This window comes from Haliotis cracherodii, unplaced genomic scaffold, assembly GCF_022045235.1.
Source record: "Haliotis cracherodii isolate W230 unplaced genomic scaffold, xgHalCrac1.p SCAF_13, whole genome shotgun sequence".
In the NCBI taxonomy this organism is placed as follows: domain Eukaryota; kingdom Metazoa; phylum Mollusca; class Gastropoda; order Lepetellida; family Haliotidae; genus Haliotis; species Haliotis cracherodii.
Genome location: NW_027266268.1, coordinates 3259547 through 3284045, shown reverse-complemented (window position 1 = coordinate 3284045; position 24499 = coordinate 3259547). Strand labels below are relative to the sequence as shown.

The 24499-nt window shown below is 44.3% G+C and overlaps 2 protein-coding genes across 2 annotated transcripts in view; one reads left to right on the top strand and one right to left on the bottom strand.

Moving 5' to 3' along the window:
• LOC139459513 (coiled-coil-helix-coiled-coil-helix domain-containing protein 5-like) overlaps window positions 1-24499 on the bottom strand; it is a 433260-nt gene that overhangs the window by 153731 nt on the left and 255030 nt on the right. The gene's annotated exons all lie outside the window — the stretch shown is intronic.
• Window positions 8350-22830, top strand: LOC139458737 (carnitine O-acetyltransferase-like). Its single transcript, XM_071240143.1, has 13 exons — window positions 8350-8472; window positions 9056-9136; window positions 11485-11603; window positions 11946-11999; window positions 14743-14911; window positions 15256-15427; window positions 16393-16574; window positions 16946-17046; window positions 17841-17963; window positions 18964-19086; window positions 20169-20367; window positions 21301-21438; window positions 22618-22830. The coding sequence occupies exons 1-13, from the start codon at window positions 8350-8352 to the stop codon at window positions 22828-22830; spliced, it is 1797 nt and encodes a 598-aa protein (XP_071096244.1).

The window sequence follows — 24499 nt, the reverse complement described above, 5'->3', positions numbered from 1 at the left end:
GAACGGTAGAACCAGTGTGATGCTAGATTTTATGGAGAACACTGATATTTACATGTACCATGTTGAAGGAACTTATTACTTAATAGATTTCTTCAGAAAAGTTGACATGGAAAGATATTCATGTGACACATTTATAAATAACTCTGGAAAAACACCATTGAAATTGTGTTCAATTCTGAGCACACGTGTTGTGAATGGAAGACTTGTGGCTGACTATCAAATTGGTGACTATACCTTTATCGGGCAATCAGGGTGTAGTATGATACTCAGAGGTTATTTTTTGGCACTTTTCATGTGATACCCCATATCATCCCGAGACCCCCATATCAGCCCGAGACCACCATATCAGCCCGAGACCACCATATCAGCCCGAGACCCCCATATCAGCCCAAGACCCCCATGTCAGCCCGAGACCACCATATCAGCCCGAGACCACCATATCAGCCCGAGACCCCCATGTCAGCCCGAGATTCCCATATCAGCCCAAGACCCCCATGTCAGCCCGAGACCCCCATATCAGCCCAAGACCCCCATGTCAGCCCGAGACCCCCATATCAGCCCGAGACCCCTATGTCAGTCCGAGACCCCCATATCAGCCCGAGACCACCATATCAGCCCGAGACCACAATATCAGCCCGAGACCCCCATTTCAGCCCGAGACCCCTATGTCAACCCAAGAACCAAATATCAACCCAACCCGAGACCCCCCATATCAACCCAACCTGAGACCCCAATATCAGCCCAAGACCCCCATGTCAGCCCGAGACCCCCATGTCAGCCCGAGACCCCCTTATCAGCCCGAGACCCCTATGTCAGCCCGAGACCCCCATATCAGCCCGAGACCACCATATCAGCCCGAGACCCCCATGTCAGCCCGAGACCCAAATATCAACCCAAGAACCAAATATCAACCCAACCCGAGACCGCCCATATCAACCCAACCTGAGACCCCCATATCAGCCCAAGACACCCATATCAGCCCAAGACACCCGTATCAGCCCGAGACCCCAATCAACCGAGGACCCCACCCTTGCCGAACTAGGCTGCAATTTCGTGATTCGATCGTAGCGCCACCAATGGCGATTACGGGTTATGTCCCTTGTATGTCTCTCTTGCTGACCAATTAGATTCCACCTATCATATCACTTGCATTTGATTCAAACACAATGGCGGCGCCCTGTCAATAGAGTATGTTCCGTAATCAAGATTGTTTTCGTAATAAAATGGGTCTTACCCCGCGAAGTGCATCAACTCACTTGAGCAAATTGATTAAGACCATGAAAAGATTCACAAAATGTCTGTCGACGCCCAATTAACGGCACACATGCTTTGAAAATCCTACAGTCAACCGAAATCTGCACGTTGAAATCCACGTTGTTTACGAACCGGATGTCTAGTTCGTCACGCGATTTTGATTGTGCTATGCATAGACTCGTTAGTCCAGCGAAAGTGTAACTCCGGAATTCCAGCCTAGTTTAGCAAGAGTGGAAACTAGACTTTTAGAGTCCGTTAACGCCCTTGCCTCGGAAAGACACTTTTGCCAGGCATACAGACGACTTTACTCAGTTCTTGTCCATGGCCATGACATTTTGTATCGATATAAGATATTTATTCAGCTAAGATTACAAAACCATATATTTTCTAATTTAAATTTAAGAGCCTGAATTGTAACACCTTGCAACAATGTAGATTTAATTTTTGTTGCAGACATTTCTTTTCAACAGTGGAAAAAAATCATAGGATTACTGATATGTTTCGGCTTACCTCATATAACACCGTATACGGCAACTAGAGGCACCATGATGAATATATACTCAACAACAAAAGTTCCTGTTACACTAATATTTTAGTGTATTTTTCAAACAAGTAAAGTTTCAAATTGGTTTTCAGTATTGTAGTACATGTATGGTATCAAGTCACAAAAACGCAACTGCTACAGAAAAGCATGCATTCCATGCAAAAGTTTACTTTTATGCAAGCCCCATGCATTTCACTACCCAAGAATGGGTATAAAAAACATGTGCGTTAACGGGATTCCATATGCATAATTTAGCATCGTGCTGACAACAACAACTCAGAAAAACAACAAATTACGCAATTACTCAACATTACCTGCCACGCCTGTCCGAAAATGAGCGTCTGCGAGGCATTGGTATGCTTGAAGCAGGATCGAGTCAACGTGATGTTGCAAGACAATTAAACGTCCACAGAAACACCATTTTGTGTTTATGGCAACGTTGGCAACAGACGAATGCAGTCAGAGACCATTCTCGGAGTAGCAGCCCACGCGTAACCAATTATCGACAGGACAACTTGATTCGAACAACACACATACGAAATCGATTCCAGCCATCAACAGTGACTGCAAGAAGCACCCCTGGCCGAATATCTGCACAAACCGTACGTCGTCGCCTCAGATGTGCAGGGATTGTCACCAGACGTCCCATTTTGACAGGAAACCACCGTCAAGCACGTCTACAGTGGTGCAGACAGCGTCTACGCTGGACGGCCATGCAGTGGGGACAAGTTCTATTCACTGCCGAGTCTCGTTTTCACCTCAGCCACAGCGATAGACGGATTCGAGAGTACCGACGTCGATGTGAACCGAAATTGTTTCAGATAGGGTAAAAACATAACTTTGCATTAAATCTTATTCAATGTCAAGGGGGCACGGGTGGCCCAGTCGTCTAAGGCGCCGCGATTCGCTGTGCAGAGTTGCGTCCCTTGGGCACGCCAGAAACCTATGATTATGGGTTCGAATCCCGGTTCGCCCCGATTATGTTTCTAGGTTTGTCAGCACCATACCCGTGCTCGTAGGTTTCACCGAAGTGGTAAACGTCTGAGACCTGCATCACTTCGGGCTTTCTTCCCACATTAAGCTGACACGCCTTGATATAACTGGAATATTGTTAAAAGCGGCGTTAAACCCAACTCACTCACTATTCAATGTCACAGTAACCTTTGTTGTTCAGTATATTATGCCAAAAGATTTACACTTTCTAGTATATATACTGAACCGCAAAAAAATCGTCACCCCAAGTAACATTGCATGAAAAGTTGTCATTAAAATATCTGTGTATTTTTTGTCAAAGTTTCTAAAATTTAACATTACCTTGTCCGGAAAAAATGAAATTTGATGATAAAAAAACAAAGCAGATGACAATAAAACCGATCGCCCAAACGCATCACTGCAACGGCCATGGTAACCCAATGCATAAAAATCCACCCAGATCGGATAACATTAATTCGTTATTTAATTGCTAAAACATGCCAAGATTGACAAGAAATCAGCCGACACCAAGCCCTTGGACGATTGCAAGCTGGACAAACTGCCCGGCAAGTAGCAATTGCATTTTAAGTCCACATGAAGACCATATACCGGCTCCAGCAACGGTACCAGATCACCAACACTACAGATGACCGATCACGTAGTGGAAGACCAAGGGTCGTCAGTTTGTGCGACAATATCTTCAAGATCGCTTTGGTACTGTTGCGGAAACTGCTCGACAGACCATGGGGACACACCAGCGACACATTAGTGCAGACACCGAGCGTTGACGATTGTCGAGCAGACACCTCCACTGTCACAGGCCACACCGAGGACTCATTCTGACACCACGTCATCGCCGGGACCGTCTTCAGTGGGAAACACAGCACCAGCATTGGCGCTACCAGCAGTGGAGAAGAGTCCTCTTCTCAGACGAGACCCGTTACTGTATCTCAACAGCAGATGGCAGAGAGAGAGTCTGGCGACGCCGTGGGGAACGTTATTCGGAGGCTTGTGTTGTTGAGGGAGACTCGTTGGGTAGTCCGAGCATCATGGTTTGGGGTGGAATTGCACAGAGGGTCGGCCCTGTGGTCTTCCGGAACATCGGCCCAGGGAGAGACAATGGTGTCACAGCAGCACGGTACATTGATAAAGTCTTTGAGTCCACACGCCATACATCATTTGGCACATCGCAACCAGTATCAGCATGATAACGCCCGTGCACACACTGCGAGAGCAACACGAGACATACTCCAGCAGAATGACATGGGAACCATGCAGTGGCCTGCCCTCAGTCCCGATTTAAATCCCGTTGAGCACCTGTGGAACAAGATTCAAAGACGGCTGAATGGTGTCCGACCAAGGCCGACAACTGCAGCTGGACTGCGTCAGTGTGGGCTCAAGTGCCTATGGCCTTCATCAACCCCCTCATCCATTCCATGGACACACGAGACACTGAATTGTGATGCCATTTTCTCAGAGACTAGTGTTGTGTTTCACTTTGAGAACATTTGACACTTTAATTTCAACCTTGATGATCAGTTTTGCCATGTTTCATCTTCTTAATATGTCTCAAAATATGTTTACAGTGTTTGGACAAGTAAGGTTTCTCATATATCTATCCAAATCGCGACGTTTCTTTTGCGGTTCAGTATATATTGTACATCAAATGAAAACCTGGCCTTTACCATCGTTGATGTTGAGGGTCGAAGGGAGACTACTCTTCAAACCTTGTTGAAATTTTTAACTATAATGTTTATCAATATAGTAACGAACATGATTTTCCTTATAAATTAATGTCCTTTCACATCATAATTAATGACATAAAACACAAAGCGAATTTGGATGAGGTGGATGTTTCAAAAGAAACCTTATCTTTATCTCGCATATGTATAATGATTTGTGTACATAAGAAATACATAAGTAATTATGAAAATATTTGTAAAACCTTACCAGCTGTAAATTATTAAACGAAACATGTTTGTGTTATTCTGGCACAATCTTAAAACGGACATGCATAGTGATATGTGTACATATGAAATGCATAAATCATTATGAAAATATTTTGTAAAACATTCCTAACTGTAGATTATTACATGAAACCTGTTTGTGTTATTCGGGCACTCGTTGACCGAGTTTTTGTGGAGCGAGGTATGAGCACTTTTGTATAACGTAAATAACTGACGTGTCTAGATACACGAGGACACATACAATACGGTAAGTTTCAGGGAGGTAACTCTCATAGAGAAGTATGATTCATGGTTATATAAAAACCATAACGTTGTGGCTTTTAATTTTAACAATCTCTGCAAGTTTCCACTGATCTAGATCATTATAACATAATATTACAACAATGTAACAATTACTTAGAAACGATTAATTATGAACAAATATTAATATCTTTACCACTGGATATTCAAAAAACACTTTGTAAGCCATTCTGTCCAGTCATTGTGTCCCTGGTATGGGTGTTCGTTCAATTCTAGACACTGCAACATATGCTGCTGACGTGTGATGCGCCAGCAGAAGAGTTTTTATGTCATTTCATTTATCATATATACCACTATGATTGTGTCAACTTAATATCGCATGTCCTTGAAAGCAATACCAAATATTATTGTTGTGAAACATATTACTAGTACTTGTTATGATGATATGTTTGTATGTTTTTCTATTTTGATATAACATATGTATTTAAACTCAAATGTGTCATGTTCTTTTTTCCTGCTTCTGAAAGTACCACATTACAAATTACAATTTGTTTCACCCTCTGGATTACATATGTGCGCTTAAAGACTGTATAGGTATGTATGCTACAAAATGTCTTGGCGCCGTGTTGATCCTCTGGACGAAAGTTATCTTGTATTAGGCCAGCAACAACCACTGAGCTCCCGTGTAATACCAACTTTATGAAACGAGTGAATAGTTCTGGTAACTAACGAGAGACGTTTCTTCCATAAGGACTCCTTGTGATTGAAATACTTCAAACCACAGGTAGGTAGATCGGTACTTTCACAGTCTCAGAAACATTATATCTTGGTTTAACGGGCGAAAAGCATTTTTCTAGCATATCCGACAGTCCTTATAGTGCAGCAATGGACAGCGCAAGGCCTTTGCAAGGCCATAGTTGATAACACACAAGCTTTGGAGATGCTATAGTCAACCGAAATCTACACTTTGAAATCTATGTTTACGAACCGGATGTCCCGTTCGTTACGCGATTTTGATTGGGCTATGTTAGTCCAGCCAACATGTTATTCCGGAATTCCAGCCTAGTTCAGCAAGGGTGGAAACTATACTTTTAGAGTCCGTTTCGCCCTTTCCCCGGAAAGATGTTTTTGCTCGACGACTTTACTCAGTTCTTGTCCGGTTTTCGATCAGTAAATAGATCGGAATTCGATTGCAATGTGTGACAGTGTTTATAAAAGGTGCACAGACTATTGGAAGGATATAAAGAAAGAATGTATGAAGAATGTGAAAATAGTTTGAATAATAATTTTGGACTAACGTCAGAACGACCTTTTGCGAACTTTGATCGACCAATGAAATGACTAACATGAAGTCGACATTAGCCAATCAGAAAGACCTTTTCTGTAGCTATATGGATCTAGTTTCAAACGTGATGAATGTGAAAAGCGTTCCCCGTGCCTTTCTCACGTGTACAACACTCTGGCTATTTGGATTTTGACATCCATGTCACGGTGCAGGTATGCACTTGATATAGGCCCACATCGAGCACTATTGGTCGTATTGCTGTAGCTGAAAAATGTCTATTCTCGGTACAAAATCCCAGACAACCCCCAGAATATCTAATGGTTGGGATGTCCTCCGTGGCCAAGTCCGCCCGGAGAGCGGAAAGTTCGGGGTTCGATCCCCGGCCGCGTCATACCAAAAGATATTAAAAGACTGCACTCGTTGTTTTCCCTGGCGCTCGACATAAAGGGGCTAAGGACTGGTCGGAGTCAGTATACTGTGTCTGACTAGAATAGTCATGTTAAACTACGGCATAGTATCTCAGTAGGCTGACGACAAACACACGTTAACTTGAATAAGAAATTAATAATCTTATTTGCGCCCCCCTCCTTTGGACTACGACGTTAAACCCCATTTCACCTCACCTCCCCATAGTAACGGCCGACTGCTTGTCGTACAAAACGACTAACGGGATCGGGTGGTCAGGCTCGCTGACTTGGTTGATGCATGTCAGCGATCCAAATTTGCCTGGATCGATGCTCATGATATTAATCATTGGATTGTCTGGTCCAGACTCGATTATATACAGACCGCCGTCATATAGCTGGAATATTGCTGAGTGCGGCGTTAAACAACAAACCAACCAACCAACCAATCAAGCCTTAGAATACACCCTCTGTTGATTTCAATAATGAAATACAGTGCATATTCAAACCAAAGGAATTAAACCATGCCTACCTGAACAAGTGCATATATATGGTTTTAAATGCTTCCCAAAGGAATTTACAGTTGTCTTCATTCTTGGACATGTGACCACGTGTCATGATACTCACGGAGTGCAGTCTCGTGTTCAACGCATGAAGTACACGTGCAAGCGATGGAAATGTCAGCAATCCTTTGTGTTCTCGAGGCAGGCCGCATGTTCAAACCGCGAGAAAAGGGTTTATGCGAATTCATGACAAGGTGGTTCACCTCACTGAATTTGCGAAGCAGTTCTATGGTAAGATATACATTGATATCCACCCACCTGTCGTTTAGGTTATCCGTACGTGAGTACATTTACACGTTAGAAAGTTTCTGTGTAGAACTGTATGTCGTGGCGTTAGAAACGTTCTGCACAGAAAGCTAACACGTCAGGAGGCAACACGACCGGTATGTCCTCTAAAATGCAGATACACCATATGTGACATGGCGGATGAGGACCGGAGGGTTACAGTGTGTGATCCGACTCATTGTGGTCATCGTTGATGTTTGGTTGGTTGTTTGTTGTTTAACGCCGCACTCAGCATTATTCCTGCTATATGACGGTCTGTAAATAATCAATCTGGACCAGACAAGCAAGTGATTGACATCATGAGCATCGATCCGAGCAATTGGGTAGAATTGGATACGATGACATGCATCAACCAAGTCAGCGAGCCTGACCATCCGATCCAGTTATTCGCCACTTACGACAAGCATAGTCGCCTTTTACGACAAGCATAATCGCCTTTTACGGCAAGTATCCTAACCCCGGGCTTCACTGGTACATCGTGGATGTTTGCTCATGGTATAAACCCTCCGTTTGCTTCAATCATTAAGAGGCCGTCAATGTATAGCTGTAATATTGGTGATTGTGGCATACACCATTATGCATTCACTCATCAGAACTAAATAACCGTTCAATTGATCAAACTGAATCCTTGTTTGCGCATCATGCACAGCTAATGGCCACGCCATTGGGTAAGCCGAGTTTGCAGTGTATCACAGAACTGCAATCGTCGTAACACAATGAACCAATGGGACTTGAACCATTTTGCTAGCTTGAATCATCTCACCTTTTACCACACAGTTACAAGCCTGGGCGGCCGCCACCCCAACTACAGGTCGATACGACACCACAGGGGACGATGGGGGGAACACAGGAACCGCTGCCAAGACTCCCCGTACCCACCATTGAACAAACCCTGCAGACGTACCTGCGTGCAGTCCGCCCGCTGCTCAGTGATGCTGAATACAGCCACACACTGGAGGTAAACGTCTGCGCTAATCAAGGGTCAAAGGACATAGAGTATTCTCGGAACAAGTTCTCTTTCGAAAAGATTTTCATTTGTTTGTTGTGGGATGGTATTTATAAAAATAAATGCCCTCAAATGTGTTTTCTTTATACAGGAGATATCCTTCATCTGGAAAGCAACATGATAACACTATTCGACCTTACCAAGTTGTATCGTAGAAAATACATTTTCACAATTTGACTGACAGCAATGGAGGGTCAGACTCTATTTATTTGGAGGCACGGGTCGCCACGTTGTCTTAGCTGGAGTTGCATCCCTTGGGCACGCTAGGAACCTATGATCGTTGGCTCGAACCCCGGTTCACTCCGATTATGTTTCTAGGTTTGTCAGCACCATACCCGTGCTCATGGGTTTCACCGAAGTGGAGGAGACTTCGGGCTTTTTCCCCCAGTAAGCCTACAATGCCGTGATATAACTGGAGCAATGTTCAAAGCGGCTTTAAAACCAAGCCACTCACTCTATTTGTCTGACAACTTTAGTCTTCATGTAACCGCCAGTGCATATGTCGGTAGATCTAAGAGGTTTCTCTCATCGTCAGCTTGTGCAGAGGTTCAAGCAGTCCCCCGGCCCTCGGCTGCAGCTGATGCTGGAAGAGAGAGCTGCCAACACCGTTAACTGGGTGCGTGAACTAGGTGCGTGAACTAGGTGTGGGGTGTCATCAGTGTTAACTAGGTGCGTGAACTAGGTGTGGGATGTCAACAAGGTTAACTGTGCGTGTACTAGGTTGTGGGATGTCAACACCGTGAACTAGGTGCGTGAACTTGGTGTGGGATGTCAACAAGGTTAACTGTGCGTGTACTAGATGTGGGATGTCAACACCGTTAACTGTTTGCGTGAACTAGATGTGGGATGTCATCAGTGTTAACTAGGTGCGTGAACTAGGTGTGGGATGTCAACATCGTTAACTGTGCGTGAACTAGATGTTGGATGTCAACACCGTTAACTGGGTGTGTGAACTTCGTGTGGGATGTCAACAAGGTTAACTGTGTGCATGAACTAGGTGTGGGATGTCAACACCGTTAACTGTGCGTGAACTAGGTGTGGGATGTCAACAAGGTTAACTGTGCGTGAACTAGATGTGGGATGTCAACATCGTAAACTGTGCGTGAACTAGGTGCGGGATGTCAACAGGGTTAACTGTGTGCATGAACTAGATGTTGGATGTCAACAGGGTTAACTGTGTGCGTGAACTAGGTGCGGGATGTCAACAGGGTTAACTGTGTGCATGAACTAGATGTTGGATGTCAACAAGGTTAACTGTGTGCATGAACTAGGTGCGGGATGTCAACAAGGTTAACTGTGCGTGTACTAGATGTTGGATGTCAACAGGGTTAACTGTGTGCGTGAACTAGATGTGGGATGTCAACACCGTTAACTGTGCGTGAACTAGATGTTGGATGTCAAAACCGTTAACCGTGTGCGTGAACTTCGTGTGGGATGTCAACAAGGTTAACTGTGTGCGTGAACTAGGTGTGGGATGTCAACAAGGTTAACTTGGTGCGTGAACTAGGTGTGGGATGTCAACAAGGTTAACTGTTTGCGTGAACTAGGTGGGGGATACCAACAAGGTTAAGTGTTTGCGTGAACTAGGTGGGGGATACCAACAAGGTTAACTGTTTGCGTGAACTAGGTGGGGGGATACCAACAAGGTTAACTGTTTGCGGGAACAAGGTAGGGTATGGAACCGTAACTGTAGGAGGGCCCGAGGGCATACTCGAAATGAAGGCGAGACCATCACTTTCTACCCAGTGTATTGTACAGATACACAATGGAAACGCATAATCAACTTTAACTCGAAAAACAAGACAATGGTTTTAGTGGTAAATATTTACTCGCTTATCAAAGAATGAAGACTGAGGAAACGACATCGTTATGTGTGATTATCTCATGCCTAAATACACAGCACAACTTAATTTGATTTTGGTGCCAAATATTATCAAAGTTTAATTATGCGTTTCTAAAGTGTTTCAGTACAGCTCCATTCTGTCCTATTATATTTGTTTGTTTGCTGTTGTTTAACACTAGTTAATAATCTAGCTATATGACGAGTAAGTCAGTGATTGATATAATGAGCATCGATCTACGCAATTTGGATACCATGATATGCATCAACCAAGTCAGCGAGCCTGACCACCCCATCCCGTTAGTTTTGAACGACTATCATGGGATGCTGAAGACCTATTTTAACAAGGATATTCACAGGTTTTTATTATGATAAATACCATGGACCCTTCGCTACCACAGGTCACTATGGCTAAAATAACAGCCGATGTGACGTTAAATTTTATCCCATTTATTTACACTTATCTTCGTTTTGAGCCCGATTCGAAAGGAACCACGCAGAAATTACCCGTGCGGTCCATTTACTCTCATGTGATTGTGAAATTCTGTGTTAAGTAAGACTTAGTGTGTGATGGTCGTGCCGTCATTTACGAAACGAAGCTACGGTGACTAATTGTTATGTTGATAATATAGCACAGATATAATACTTAATAATCGGACCCGTGAAGATCAGGGTAACAAACGGTAATCAGCAACCAATGCTTGTAAGAGACGACTAACGGGAGTGGTTGGTCAGGCGCGCTCACTTGGCTGATGCATGTCATCGTATCCCAATGGCGTGGATCGATGCTCATAATGTCACTCACTGGATTGTCTGGTCCAGATTCGATTATTTACAGACCGCCGTCGTATAGCTGGAATATTGCTGAGTGTGGCGTTAAACAACAAACAAACAAACACTGAATAATCGAGGATGTAGCGAGTCTTACTTGACATAAGGTGAAGCATATTCAAATTCATGAATGGTACTTTCCGATTTTCCTTTTGCCCCAAATGCACAAAACATTAAGCTGTTTTTGTTTTTACGTCTTTCGCTATTGATCTTGCGATAACATTGTGCAGTTTGAAGGAATAGCAACTAAATGTTTTAAAATTAAGTTTGCATGCACTCTGTTTTCTCGCAAGTTGTCTGATTGGTGGAGGGAGGTAGCTTACCTCAAGCCCCGAACTCCAGTTGTCGTCTACTCCAATGGAGCCGTTCTCTTCCCGAAACAGGACTATACTGACAGGGAAGGCCAATTGAGGTTTGATCATTCCGCCTTAAGAATTACAATTAAAAAACGATTACAAAACAGGTTACTCTTTATCAGTTAACTGTTTCTTGCGCTGTCTTTTGGAGTATGACAAATACATTTTAGGGCAAAATAGAGATGAGAAACATGTTATACGATCTTTAACGCCAGCTGTGTAAACGTGTTTAGCTATTTGTAAACAGGTCTTGTTACACCATTTCTTTGGTCTGTTAAAATGGCGAGGTACTCGATGTCCCTAGTCAATCAATGTAGATTCGGTAAGTTAGCTTATTGTATGGAAATAAGGTAGTTGCCAGTAATGAATTTCTTGTGAATGTTCCATATCGCTTTCAGATTCGCTGCCAAGGTAGTTGCTGCGGTACTGGACTATAAAGCTATGATAGATGGGTAAGACTAAGCGACCTTGTTGCCTTCACTTGACCTCAGTGTTATAGATGGGTAAGGCCTAGCGGCATTGATGCCTTCACTTGACCACAGAGTGTTATAGACGGGTAATTCCTATCGACATTGGTGCCTTCACTTGACCACACAGTGTTATAGACGGGTATGACCTTGCGGCCTTGATGCCTTCACTTGACCACACAGTGTTATAGATGGGTAAGACCTAGCGGCATTGATGCCTTCACTTGACCACAGAGTGTTATAGACGGGTAATTCCTATCGACATTGGTGCCTTCACTTGACCACACAGTGTTATAGACGGGTATGACCTAGCGACCTTGTTGCCTTCACTTGACCACACAGTGTTATAGATGGGTAAGACCTAGCGGCATTGATGCCTTCACTTGACCACAGAGTGTTATAGACGGGTAATTCCTATCGACATTGGTGCCTTCACTTGACCACACAGTGTTATAGACGGGTATGACCTTGCGGCCTTGATGCCTTCACTTGACCACACAGTGTTATAGACGGGTATGACCTTGCGGCCTTGATGCCTTCACTTGACCACACAGTGTTATAGACGGGTATGACCTAGCGACATTGGTGCCTTCACTTGACCACAGAGTGTTATAGATGGGTAAGACCTAGCGACCTTGTTGCCTTCACTTGACCACACAGTGTTCTAGACGGGTAAGACCTTGCGGCCTTGATGCCTTCACTTGACCTCAGTGTTTTAGATGGGTAGGACCTAGCGACATTGATGCCTTCACTTGACCACACAGTGTTCTAGACGGGTAAGACCTTGCGGCCTTGATGCCTTCACTTGACCACACAGTGTTCTAGACGGGTAATTCCTAGCGGCCTTGATGCCTTCACTTGACCACACAGTTTTATAGATGGGTAAGACCTAGCGACCTTGTTGCCTTCACTTGACCACACAGTGTTATAGATGGGTAAGACCTAGCGGCCTTGTTGCCTTCACTTGACCACACAGTGTTATAGATGGGTAAGACCTAGCGACCTTGATGCCTTCACTTGACCACACAGTGTTCTAGACGGGTAAGACCTTGCGGCCTTGTTGCCTTCACTTGACCACACAGTGTTATAGATGGGTAAGACCTAGCGACCTTGATGCCTTCACTTGACCACACAGTGTTCTAGACGGGTAAGACCTAGCGACCTTGTTGCCTTCACTTGACCACACAGTGTTATAGATGGGTAAGACCTAGCGGCCTTGATGCCTTCACTTGACCACACAGTGTTCTAGACGGGTAAGACCTAGCGACCTTGTTGCCTTCACTTGACCACACAGTGTTATAGATGGGTAAGACCTAGCGGCCTTGTTGCCTTCACTTGACCACACAGTGTTATAGATGGGTAAGACCTAGCGACCTTGATGCCTTCACTTGACCACACAGTGTTCTAGACGGGTAAGACCTAGCGGCCTTGTTGCCTTCACTTGACCACACAGTGTTATAGATGGGTAATTCCTAGCGGCCTTGTTGCCTTCACTTGACCTCACAGTGTTATAGATGGGTAATTCCTAGCGGCCTTGTTGCCTTCACTTGACCACACAGTGTTATAGATGGGTAATTCCTAGCGGCCTTGTTGCCTTCACTTGACCTCACAGTGTTATAGATGGGTAATTCCTAGCGGCCTTGATGCCTTCACTTGACCTCAGTGTTTTAGATGGGTAGGACCTAGCGACCTTGTTGCCTTCACTTGACCACAGAGTTTTATAGATGGGTAAGACCTAGCGGCCTTGATGCCTTCACTTGACCACACAGTGTTATAGATGGGTAATTCCTAGCGGCCTTGATGCCTTCACTTGACCTCAGTGTTTTAGATGGGTAGGACCTAGCGACCTTGTTGCCTTCACTTGACCACAGAGTTTTATAGATGGGTAATTCCTAGCGGCCTTGATGCCTTCACTTGACCTCAGTGTTATAGATGGGTAGGACCTAGCGGCCTTGTTGCCTTCACTTGACCACACAGTGTTATAGATGGGTAATTCCTAGCGGCCTTGATGCCTTCACTTGACCTCAGTGTTATAGATGGGTAGGACCTAGCGGCCTTGTTGCCTTCACTTGACCACACAGTGTTCTAGACGGGTAATTCCTAGCGGCCTTGATGCCTTCACTTGACCACACAGTTTTATAGATGGGTAAGACCTAGCGACCTTGTTGCCTTCACTTGACCACACAGTGTTATAGATGGGTAAGACCTAGCGACCTTGTTGCCTTCACTTGACCACACAGTGTTATAGATGGGTAATTCCTAGCGGCCTTGATGCCTTCACTTGACCACACAGTTTTTAGACGGGTAAGACCTAGCGGCCTTGTTGCCTTCACTTGACCACAGAGTGTTATAGATGGGTAAGACCTAGCGGCCTTGTTGCCTTCACTTGACCACAGAGTGTTATAGATGGGTAATTCCTAGCGGCCTTGTTGCCTTCACTTGACCACACAGTTTTATAGACGGGTAAGACCTAGCGACCTTGTTGCCTTCACTTGACCTCAGTGTTTTAGATGGGTAGGACCTAGCGACCTTGATGCCTTCACTTGACCACACAGTTTTTAGACAGGTAACTCCTAGCGCACTAAGTACCTATACTTGGCCTTCCTTACGGCGCATACCCTACCGACCTGTACTCTGAAACATACATTCAAGAAGCGGAATTGTTCTGATTTCATAATATAGTATCTCTGCCATTTTGTAACTTTGCTTCTCCCTCGCAACTGTGTAGGCAGACGCTCAGTGTTGACATGATGGGCGGCCAGAGGCTATGCATGTCACAACACTCTCAGATGCTTTCTGGCTGTCGTATTCCCGGGGTGGAGTTGGATACCCATGTGCTACATCCCACAACGGGACCCAACCCACCAAGACACATCACGGTGCTTCACAATAACCAAGTAGGTTGACACAGACACAATACACATCCATGAAAGCATTGCTATTTGCCCGTCTTTCTATTTTCATTTCGAAGTTACTGTCAAAGGTACAACATGTTTTTAACTCCCACTTTGAAATTGGCGGTATGCCAATGATTTATATCTTGCAAAATGGACCAAGACAGAATGTATAACCTTACAATGAAAACGCGAATTCATGTAGGGATCCTCTCATGACAGCCGAATTCATGTTAAAAGTCTGATAGCGTTTGTCAGCTCTGCAACAAATCTAACTGCATGCATGACTGTGTGACATGATGCCAAGCAAACGTTGAGCATCATATTCATTATAGTCATTGCTATAGGTCTTCTCTCTGGACGTGTATGGGGAGGACAGTCGGCCTCTCGACTCTGTGCAACTGTACCAGCAGCTGGAGACCATTGTGGAGATGTCCCCCAAGCCCGTCCCCTCCATCGGCATCCTCACCACGAGGGACAGGGCCAGCTGGGCCAGAAACTACAGCACCATCATCAGCGGTAAGCCTCAACTGATGCACAACGTCACAAGAACTGCTGTAATTAACTCAAAACATTCGTTCTTATTAGTTTTAAATCGAAGGAGTTTACGTAACATTTTGAAACTGTTTTGCAGAAAAGTTTTCAGTTACTCCATAACTTGAGTCCTCAATCGTCGCAGCCAATAGGGCATCGAATGTTGGGGACAGTGGGATAGTTCGTGAGGTTATCGTTGTCTACTCTGTAAACACAGGCGACTGACTAACATTTACTCACCATCCTACGCCGCCATCCTTACAGCTAATGTAGGGTGTCGTCAGAAGATAGGAACCCTTCAGGGTGTTCACCGTTCAAAGGAGTAATGTGTCTCAGTTAGCATTGTTGTCATTCGGTGACACGTTATCAATCAGAGTCCACTTGAACATCGATTGTAGCGCTACGATATGTAGATCTGTGTTAAAGTTTCAAAATTCGTAGCAAATATCGCTTTATGAGAGCGACCGCTGGTCACATTTTGACATCAACCGATCCTCATTAATTGGCTTTTTAAACTTGGGAAACGAATTCGGTACCATTTAAAGACGTTTGTATGTACTATGATCACCGACCTGTTAAGATCCGGGGTAGAGTAGGTCTTCAGCAACACATGCTTGCCGTAAGAGGCGACTACTATGCTTGTCGTAAGAGGCGACAAACGGGATCGGGTGGTCAGGCTCGCTGACTTTGTTGATGCATGTCATTGATCCCAATCGCGTGGATCGTTGCTCATGATATTAATCACTGGACTGTCTGGTCTAGAATCGATTATTTCCAGACCGCCGTCATATAGTTGGGATATTGCGGCGTTAAACAACAAACAAACCAGCAAAACTATAATCACCATTTAGAAACTCTATTTAAACCCGTGTTTGCCATATAAGCGCGTCAGTATGTTATATTATATGCAACACCAGTATTGCCGTTAAAAGGTGTCCGTATGTTGACAGACCAGGCTAACAGGTCGGCCATGGAGGACATACAGAGGAGCATATGTGTGTTGTGTGTGGACGGTGAGGGTCAGCCGCCGGCAGGGAGTGACCACCCCCGGAGCCTCGGTCTCGCCCAGATGTTACATGGAGGGGGGAGTTCCTGGAACTCTGCCAACCGGTTCTTCGACAAGATCCTGCAGGTTCGCTTCTTCAAATGTCGCATTCAAAATGCGACAACAGATATCATTCGTGCCAGGTTGTATGATCTTTGCCAGGTTGATCTTTGTTACATGTCTGGTACCTGCATCTCACTGTTTGAAACATTTCTCTGTGAAGTAAACGGACAATACAACGATGTATGGTATAAAGGTTTAGTTCCTTGAGGTGCACAAAGTGGAGTTCATGGTTTTGTCTCTCAAAAGATCTTCTGTTTTACTATGACATAAATATATAAGCACCTATAAATAGTATGCTATTCAACTGAAATGTTCATGGGTACATGAGCCAGTTCTATGTGTCTATTTGTGACAGTTCTTTACTGATAAATTCAACTATGTTTTTTCATCTTCAGTTCATCATTGGCGTGAAAGGAGTTTGTGGTTTGAATCTGGAACACACGCCTGCTGATGGCCCTCCGATAGCTGCCATTGCCCAGCACGTTCTAGCATTCTGGTCAGTAAGCTGGACAAGCCATATCGTGGCATGTATTTATAATGTTATGTGGACAGATTCCCACAAGGACATAACCCATTTATGTTACCGAGAGTAGTCTTTATAAAGGCAAAGTTGGTGCACTCCAGAGTAGTTGTAGACAGGTAATATGTCACACACTACTTCCAGGGAATATACCTGCTGTTTCCATTCACTTGTAGTATTTCGGCCATATTGTACGGAAAAAATAAGAGTTGGTAAAACTCAGTGGGCTAGCATCATAAAACTGGCATTAGTTCCGACCAGTACAAGTTGCCACACATACATGCATATAATTGCTATTTAAGTGAAATAATCTTGAGCATGACGTTAAACTATATTTCACCTCAGACATTCTCGATTATTCGGTGTATTATTATCTTTATAATGATAATTAACCTGGACACACATATGAGTGGTATTTGTGTTGTCAGAGGTGTTCTTCATAGTTGTTCTTCATAGGATATATGTGGGATACATTCGACATCTACTGGGACAGTCAGGGTGCGTTTATAGCATAGTGTAGAAACTCAGGATAAGCACAATGACTCAATACTCCTGATTTGTCTACATATGTGATATTGAACTATCTCATTAGTCGGAGTGCCTGTAGAAAAAAACAACTGTTCCCATGCTAAAGCCAAGCTGTGACAATGAATAAAGCTGACGACGTTCTTGTTGTTCCCGCCCATTATGTACACTTGTAGTCAACACAAATATCTGGGTTCGTGCCCTGGCAACAACCAACATCACATGCAGTATTTATTGTTTCACAGTGAGAAGCACCAAGCTCCTGGCCAGAGGGCGAGCGGCGCGATGACCGCGCCTAGGAAACTACTAACTGAACTGTCTGGCGATATTCTGAGAAATATTGAAGAAAGTAAAGTTGAAGCAGATAGGTAATAATAATGGTTGTGTCTTTAATACCATGTTTTACAGAAATGGTTACGTCTGGGTGGTGGGTTGCAGACGGGGGTTTGATAAGGTGAGGTGTTGAACAAGGTCAAAGGTTCACGGAGTAAGCAAGGTTAGTGAGATAAAACATGACTCCGAAGTTTCTATCGTGATTTTGAAACCAACGACGTGAGAGAAAGTGAGACTGGAGAAGGCGAGACTCTTAAATGTTTTCTTGACGAGGCGCCGCGAAAAGCTGCAAGATTGCTGAAGCGGCGTTTAGTAAAAAAATACTCACTCACTCTCTTGACGAGGGTTACAATCACCCGCATTTCCGATTATCTATCTTAGAAACCGAAAGAATAATTATCAAATATGTTGAAAGAGATTGCAAAAATATGTCGTATAGAGCAAAATCAATATTTGAGTTGTCTCCACTTAACAGAAGTGGACTCGGCCGTTGCCGTGGCATTTTCGACAATGTGAAAGACAATAATTCAGATGCGAAAGTACAATAAGTGCATGATCGGTTAATTGAAAAAAAACAATAATTATTTCAGGTAAGACTTCCGCTCGTATCCCCCCTCAAAAGTATATATAAAAAAAAGGATTGAGCGGCTATGCATACATATACAACGTTTGGAGGGGGATACGGGCGGAGGTCTTACCATTTTGTAAAATCTAACCAGAGAAGAAACAGAGTATTATAATGTTTGCAAATACTTGTTACAATCGAGCCTAGAAGCGGCTCTAAGTGTTTTAATTGCAGTGCATTTTTACTTTTAGTACACCCGATCTCCTATAAAGCGTCCGAATGTATGACTCATTAGTGGGGCCATTAGATGTCATTAAAGCAGAACCCCTCCTAAACCAAAGATGAGGTGGTTTGTGGTCCTCAGATACTGAACGCTTGGACAATCCAAGAGTGAGGCAATCCACAAACTGATGCAGTTATGGTTATCCCAGTGACTTAGCTGGAGACTGGGATTTGTACATCTGTTTCAGGTTGGTGAACGATGTAGACATGCAGGTGTGGGTGTACGACAGGTACGGCAGGGATTTCCCCAAGTCTGTCCAACTCAGTCCTGATGGCTATGTACAGGTCGTCCTTCAATTGGCCTATTTCAGGTGGGTACACAGTTGGCCTACTTCAGGTGGGTACACAGTTGGCCTACTTCAGGTGATTTCACAGTTGGCCTACTTCAGGTGATTTCACAGTTGGCCTACTTCAGCTGGGTTCACAGTGGCCTACTTCAGGTGAGTACACAGTTGGCCTACTTCTGGGGGGTTCACAGTTGGCCTACTTCAGGGGGGTACACAGTTGGCCTACTTCAGGTGTGTACACAGTTGGCCTACTTCAGGGGGGTTCACAGTTGGCCTACTTCAGGGGGGTTCACAGTTGGCCTACTTCAGGGGGGTTCACAGTTGGCCTACTTCAGGTGGGTACACAGTTGGCCTACTTCAGGTGGGTTCACAGTTGGCCTACTTCAGGTGAGTACACAGTTGGCCTACTTCAGGTGGGTAAACAGTTGGCCTACTTCAGGGGGGTTCACAGTTGGCCTACTTTAGGTGGGTACACAGTTGGCCTACTTCAGGTGGGTACACAGTTGGCCTACTTCAGGTGTGTACACAGTTGGCCTACTTCAGGGGGGTTCACAGTTGGCCTACTTCAGGGGGGTTCACAGTTGGCCTACTTCAGGTGGGTACACAGTTGGCCTACTTCAGGTGGGTTCACAGTTGGCCTACTTCAGGTGAGTACACAGTTGGCCTACTTCAGGTGGGTACACAGTTGGCCTACTTCAGGGGGGTTCACAGTTGGCCTACTTCAGGTGGGTACACAGTTGGCCTACTTCAGGTGGGTACACAGTTGGCCTACTTCAGGTGGGTACACAGTTGGCCTACTTCAGGTGGGTACACAGTTGGCCTACTTCAGGTGTGTACACAGTTGGCCTACTTCAGGTGTGTACACAGTTGGCCTACTTCAGGTGGGTACACAGTTGGCCTACTTCAGGTGGGTACACAGTTGGCCTACTTCAGGTGAGTGCACAGTTGGCCTACTTCAGGTGGGTACACAGTTGGCCTACTTCAGGTGGGTACACAGTTGGCCTACTTCAGGTGAGTACACAGCTGACCTGCTTCAGTCACACTATGTGCAGTCTTTCTCCTCCACCAGACCTGTAGCCTTTAATACTGTGTTGTCCTCTGTGAAGGTTGTATGGCGAGCCCTGTGCCACGTACGAGTCTGGGTCGCTGCGCAGGTTCCAGCAGGGGCGGACAGACACCATCAGGTCCTGCTCCGTGGATTCTCACAACTTCACCCGGGCCATGGAGGACCAGTCCGTCTCTCGCGAGGTCAGGGTGGAGCTCTTCAAGAAGGCTGTCGTAGCACACCGGAAATACGCCGATGAGGTAGGTACTTGTTGGTGTGCGGAGTCTGTAATATTAACTCAGGCAAATAAAGAATTACTTCTCGGGCGTCGGTGTGTCAGTTATTTTTATTTCTTATAAAATAAATATTATCCAAATTACTAGTATTCGCGTTATATGGAGCATGCCCTGTTATCATTACATGTTTGACAACTCACATTGTATTGTGGTGTCAAGTTCAATGTGTGTCCTCCCGAGGTCAGAACAACCTTTCATCCGACCAATCAGAGCGTCGCTTACCAGATCCGGAAAGTGACAGACAGAAAATGTTTTCTAATCATGCAACCTCATGCCACGTTAACATGGGGGTATTCCTAACGACAATTCCGCTAATGTCATCTACCTCTCGCTTAAATGGGACAAACATTTGCGACGGACAGAGTTTCCATAGCCGGTGGGAAGTATTTCGGCCATCTGTTAGATATTCCGGAATTTTCTTTTGTTCAGTTTGGGAACTTTGTCACAATATTTTTAAAAGGTTTGTCTTGATACATTCAGTCGCCATTTTGAAACTAGTGCCGTAACGCTTGAGAAAAATGCTTAATGATTGTCAACTTCTTCTTAGTCATTTCACTGGTCGCTCAAAGTTTGGGAAGGTCGTTCTAGCGTTCGCTCGTCACGCGGAAGACCCGGGTTCGATTCCCGACATGGGTACAATGTGTGAAGCCAATTTCTGATGCCCCCTCCCCCCGCCATGATATTGCTGGGATATTGCTAAAAGCGGCTTAAAACCATACTCACTCACTCAGACCTCTGTGTGGCGGTGGCGAACACTAAGATCTAATTTTAATGAAATTGGTATGGAGATATAATACACTGGATAATCGAGGAAGATGTGAGGTTTCAGTCAACAAATACTATTCTGTTGGTAGTGAGTGTACTTGTGTTGTAGTGGAAAGTGTGACTCCTTTACAGGTCATCAGTGGCAATGGCATTGACCGTCATTTACTAGGCTGGAAGCTCGCTGCTGCAGAAGCCGGTCTTGGCGTACCTGCACTCCATTCTGACGTCGGTTACTCCAAGTTCTTCTACTTCAAACTATCCACGAGTCAGGTAGTACTGTAATTAACTCTAATTATCCTGGCCCTATGTACAAGTGGGGTTGTAGTTGAGGTTCAAGATTTACCTTGCCTTTTTAATCAGCAATAGTTAGCAATCACTCGAAGTATTGTTTCTCTGACATTTTAGGTTTGGAGGTAAGCAGTAAGGTCAACTTTATTTTGGTCTATTTTCTATATTCGACTCAATCACACAAGGAATGTACCATTTGGGCTCAAATGGACCGTTTTGACATGTTTGTAACTTTGTGCTCTTTGGGGTTGAACAAACGTTCGCAATTAGTTCACATATCATATATACATGTTCAATCATTGCAATACAACCATTGCTGTTTTCTGCATCCGTCTCATTCGCGATAATTCAGATGTTAAGAAACAGATTAACCCTTATGCATTATTATAGATAAGCTGTGAACCAATTATTTTGCTAGATGGGAGAGAGTCATAGAAGAGCTTCCTGGTTGGGAAGGTCACGCCTGACGACTCTGGATTCAAGACTCAGATCAAGATCATTTGAAAATATGACAATCTTCCATAGTCTGTCTCCATCTCAAATAAAGTCAAGGCATCTGTTTTTCAAACTAGCAAACTCTTCCATGTCTCGTATAATGCTAACAGGAATGTATCTATGCACACACAGGGTGGGGGCGGTCGGCCTAATGGTTCAATCGTTCGCTTGCACTCCAAAGACCCGGGTTCGATTCCCCACATGGGTACAATGTGTGAAGCCAATTTTTGGTATCCCCTACCGTGATATTGCTGGAATATTGCTAAAAGCGGCGTAAAACCATACTCTCATGCACGCAAACACAGGGGAGATCATTCCCCAAGAAATATCTAAGTGTAGGTACGTGCCTATTGTGCATATAAGCAGCTACGCGCCTGAACGTGGCAACAATCTGTGACCTAGACAAATTGGGCTTTCCTCCCTCAATAAGCTGACACACTGAATACTGATCAAAGCAGCGTTAAGTCCAACTCACTCACTTACTCCGACTGTCTGGTCCAGACTCGATTATTTAAAGACCGCCATCATATAGCTGGGTTTGGCGTTAAACAATTAACACACAAACTCTGAGTGAAGAAGATGTTCATGGAATATTTTAGTACGTTGACTCGGCTGGGAGAAACAACCTCTAAATGAGGGACTGACCATTTGTATACTCCTTGTCAGGTTCCCGTGCTGCACGACATGGTTCTGGGGTTCGGAGCTGTGGTCCCCGACGGGTACGGTGTGTGCTACAGTCCCCACGCCTCCTGGATAGCCTTTTCGGTCTCCTCGTACCTCAGCTGTCCACAGACCGACTCAAAACGTTTAGCCTCAACCATGAAACAGTGTCTCGACGACATACAAACTTTACTCCGAGGGCCTCACGCCAAAGTCTGAACAAGGATGACATACATACCTGAGGACCTCATGCCAAAGTCTGAACAAGGACGACCTTAGGTAGCAGTTCAAATGTTACTGGTTAAAAAAACACTCTTGTTTTGGGACATACCCCATCCACGTTAATATTTAACAACAGTGATAATGTTGATATCCTCAATAAGATTCCTTCTGAAAGAAATACACACAAAGTATTTAACCATTGCATATTTTCCAACACTAACACACTTAATAAGGTTTTTAAAACTACCATGTATTTCAAAACTATTAACCAACAATTGAGATGACGATTATGGGACGATTAGAAGTGTCAAACCTGTTCCCCCACGATTATGTTTTGTCCGATGGAAAACTTGAAGATCTATTACACCTCTCCCACCCACCCTAAATGTTAGAAAACACTCAGGAATAAGATGTGGGTTTTTTTATCCGCCATTGAATTTTTGAACTGCTCCATAAAGTCAATGTCTGCGCAGAGGCGTTCCTCAAGCTGTGAACTTCCGGTGAACCTCCCATGGGCTTATCTAAAGAATGTCAGCGTCACTGTATTGGGATGTTGACATACAGAAATTACTCAGGGAGCTGGGGATAGGTTGGGACAAGACGCTTAATCCTGCTTCACAAGTATCACAATGTACAGATTGGTCGAGGAGCAAATTCCACGTAGAGACTATGGTAAGGCGTAAAATTACATCGTCTCTGTGCTAATATCGTTTTGTGAAACGAGGCATTGATGGTTATTAAAAATGTTTTCATATATGACATTTTTTCACATGATTGATGACTGGTGACTTGGAACGGTTTAATCTAACAGAGCAGTGCTCAGCTGGTGATCAGTCGTTAGTGTTTAAACACAGCAACGAAGGAACTCGTGAACTTCTCTTCAGTCGTGTGTGTCTGGAATAGCAACGAAGGAACTCATTAACTGGTCAGCAGTCGTTAGTGTTTGAACATCGGAACAAGGAGCTCATCAACTGCCCTGAGCCAGGTGTAATCTACCATGTGATCTGGGTGTTTCAAGGTTTGTTGGTTTGTTGTGTTATGCTGCCATGTTCATACTATGACAGCAGCCGGCAAATAATCAAGTCTGGATTAGACAAACCAGTGATTGATATATGTGCAAGGTTCAATGCTGTTTCGGTACGATAACAGAATCAACCACCCGAGCCTGACCACCCGATCTATCATGTCAACCCGTATAACAATCATGGGTTGGTGGGGACCTTTTCTAACCCTGAATCCCGCAGATGACCGGTACATTAGTAGTTGGTCCACATCGTCAGCCACAGCTTCTCCGAAAAAGATTTAGACTAAATGTAAGAAGGACGTGCAGGGCTGGGACATGTTTTTCTTTTTAATATATTTGTAAGAAAATAATTTGTCAGAGGTTTTGCTCCCAAATATAAATCGTTTGCTGGACATGATGTCATGAAAAGCTAATATGTTGTGGTAAACACAATTAAATTGCTTGGGTCCACCTTTCACATAAACATAATGTGTTTTGAAGCAAATAATTCCTGTCACTTACAAAAATCCCAAGAATATTCAATGGCTCGTCTCTACTATTGTAATTCAATGGAGCTTCATTAAAGCAAACTCCACACATTGTATAAGTGAAGAAAATATTAGTTACAAAATACCATAAAATAGCTATTTAAGATAAAGATAC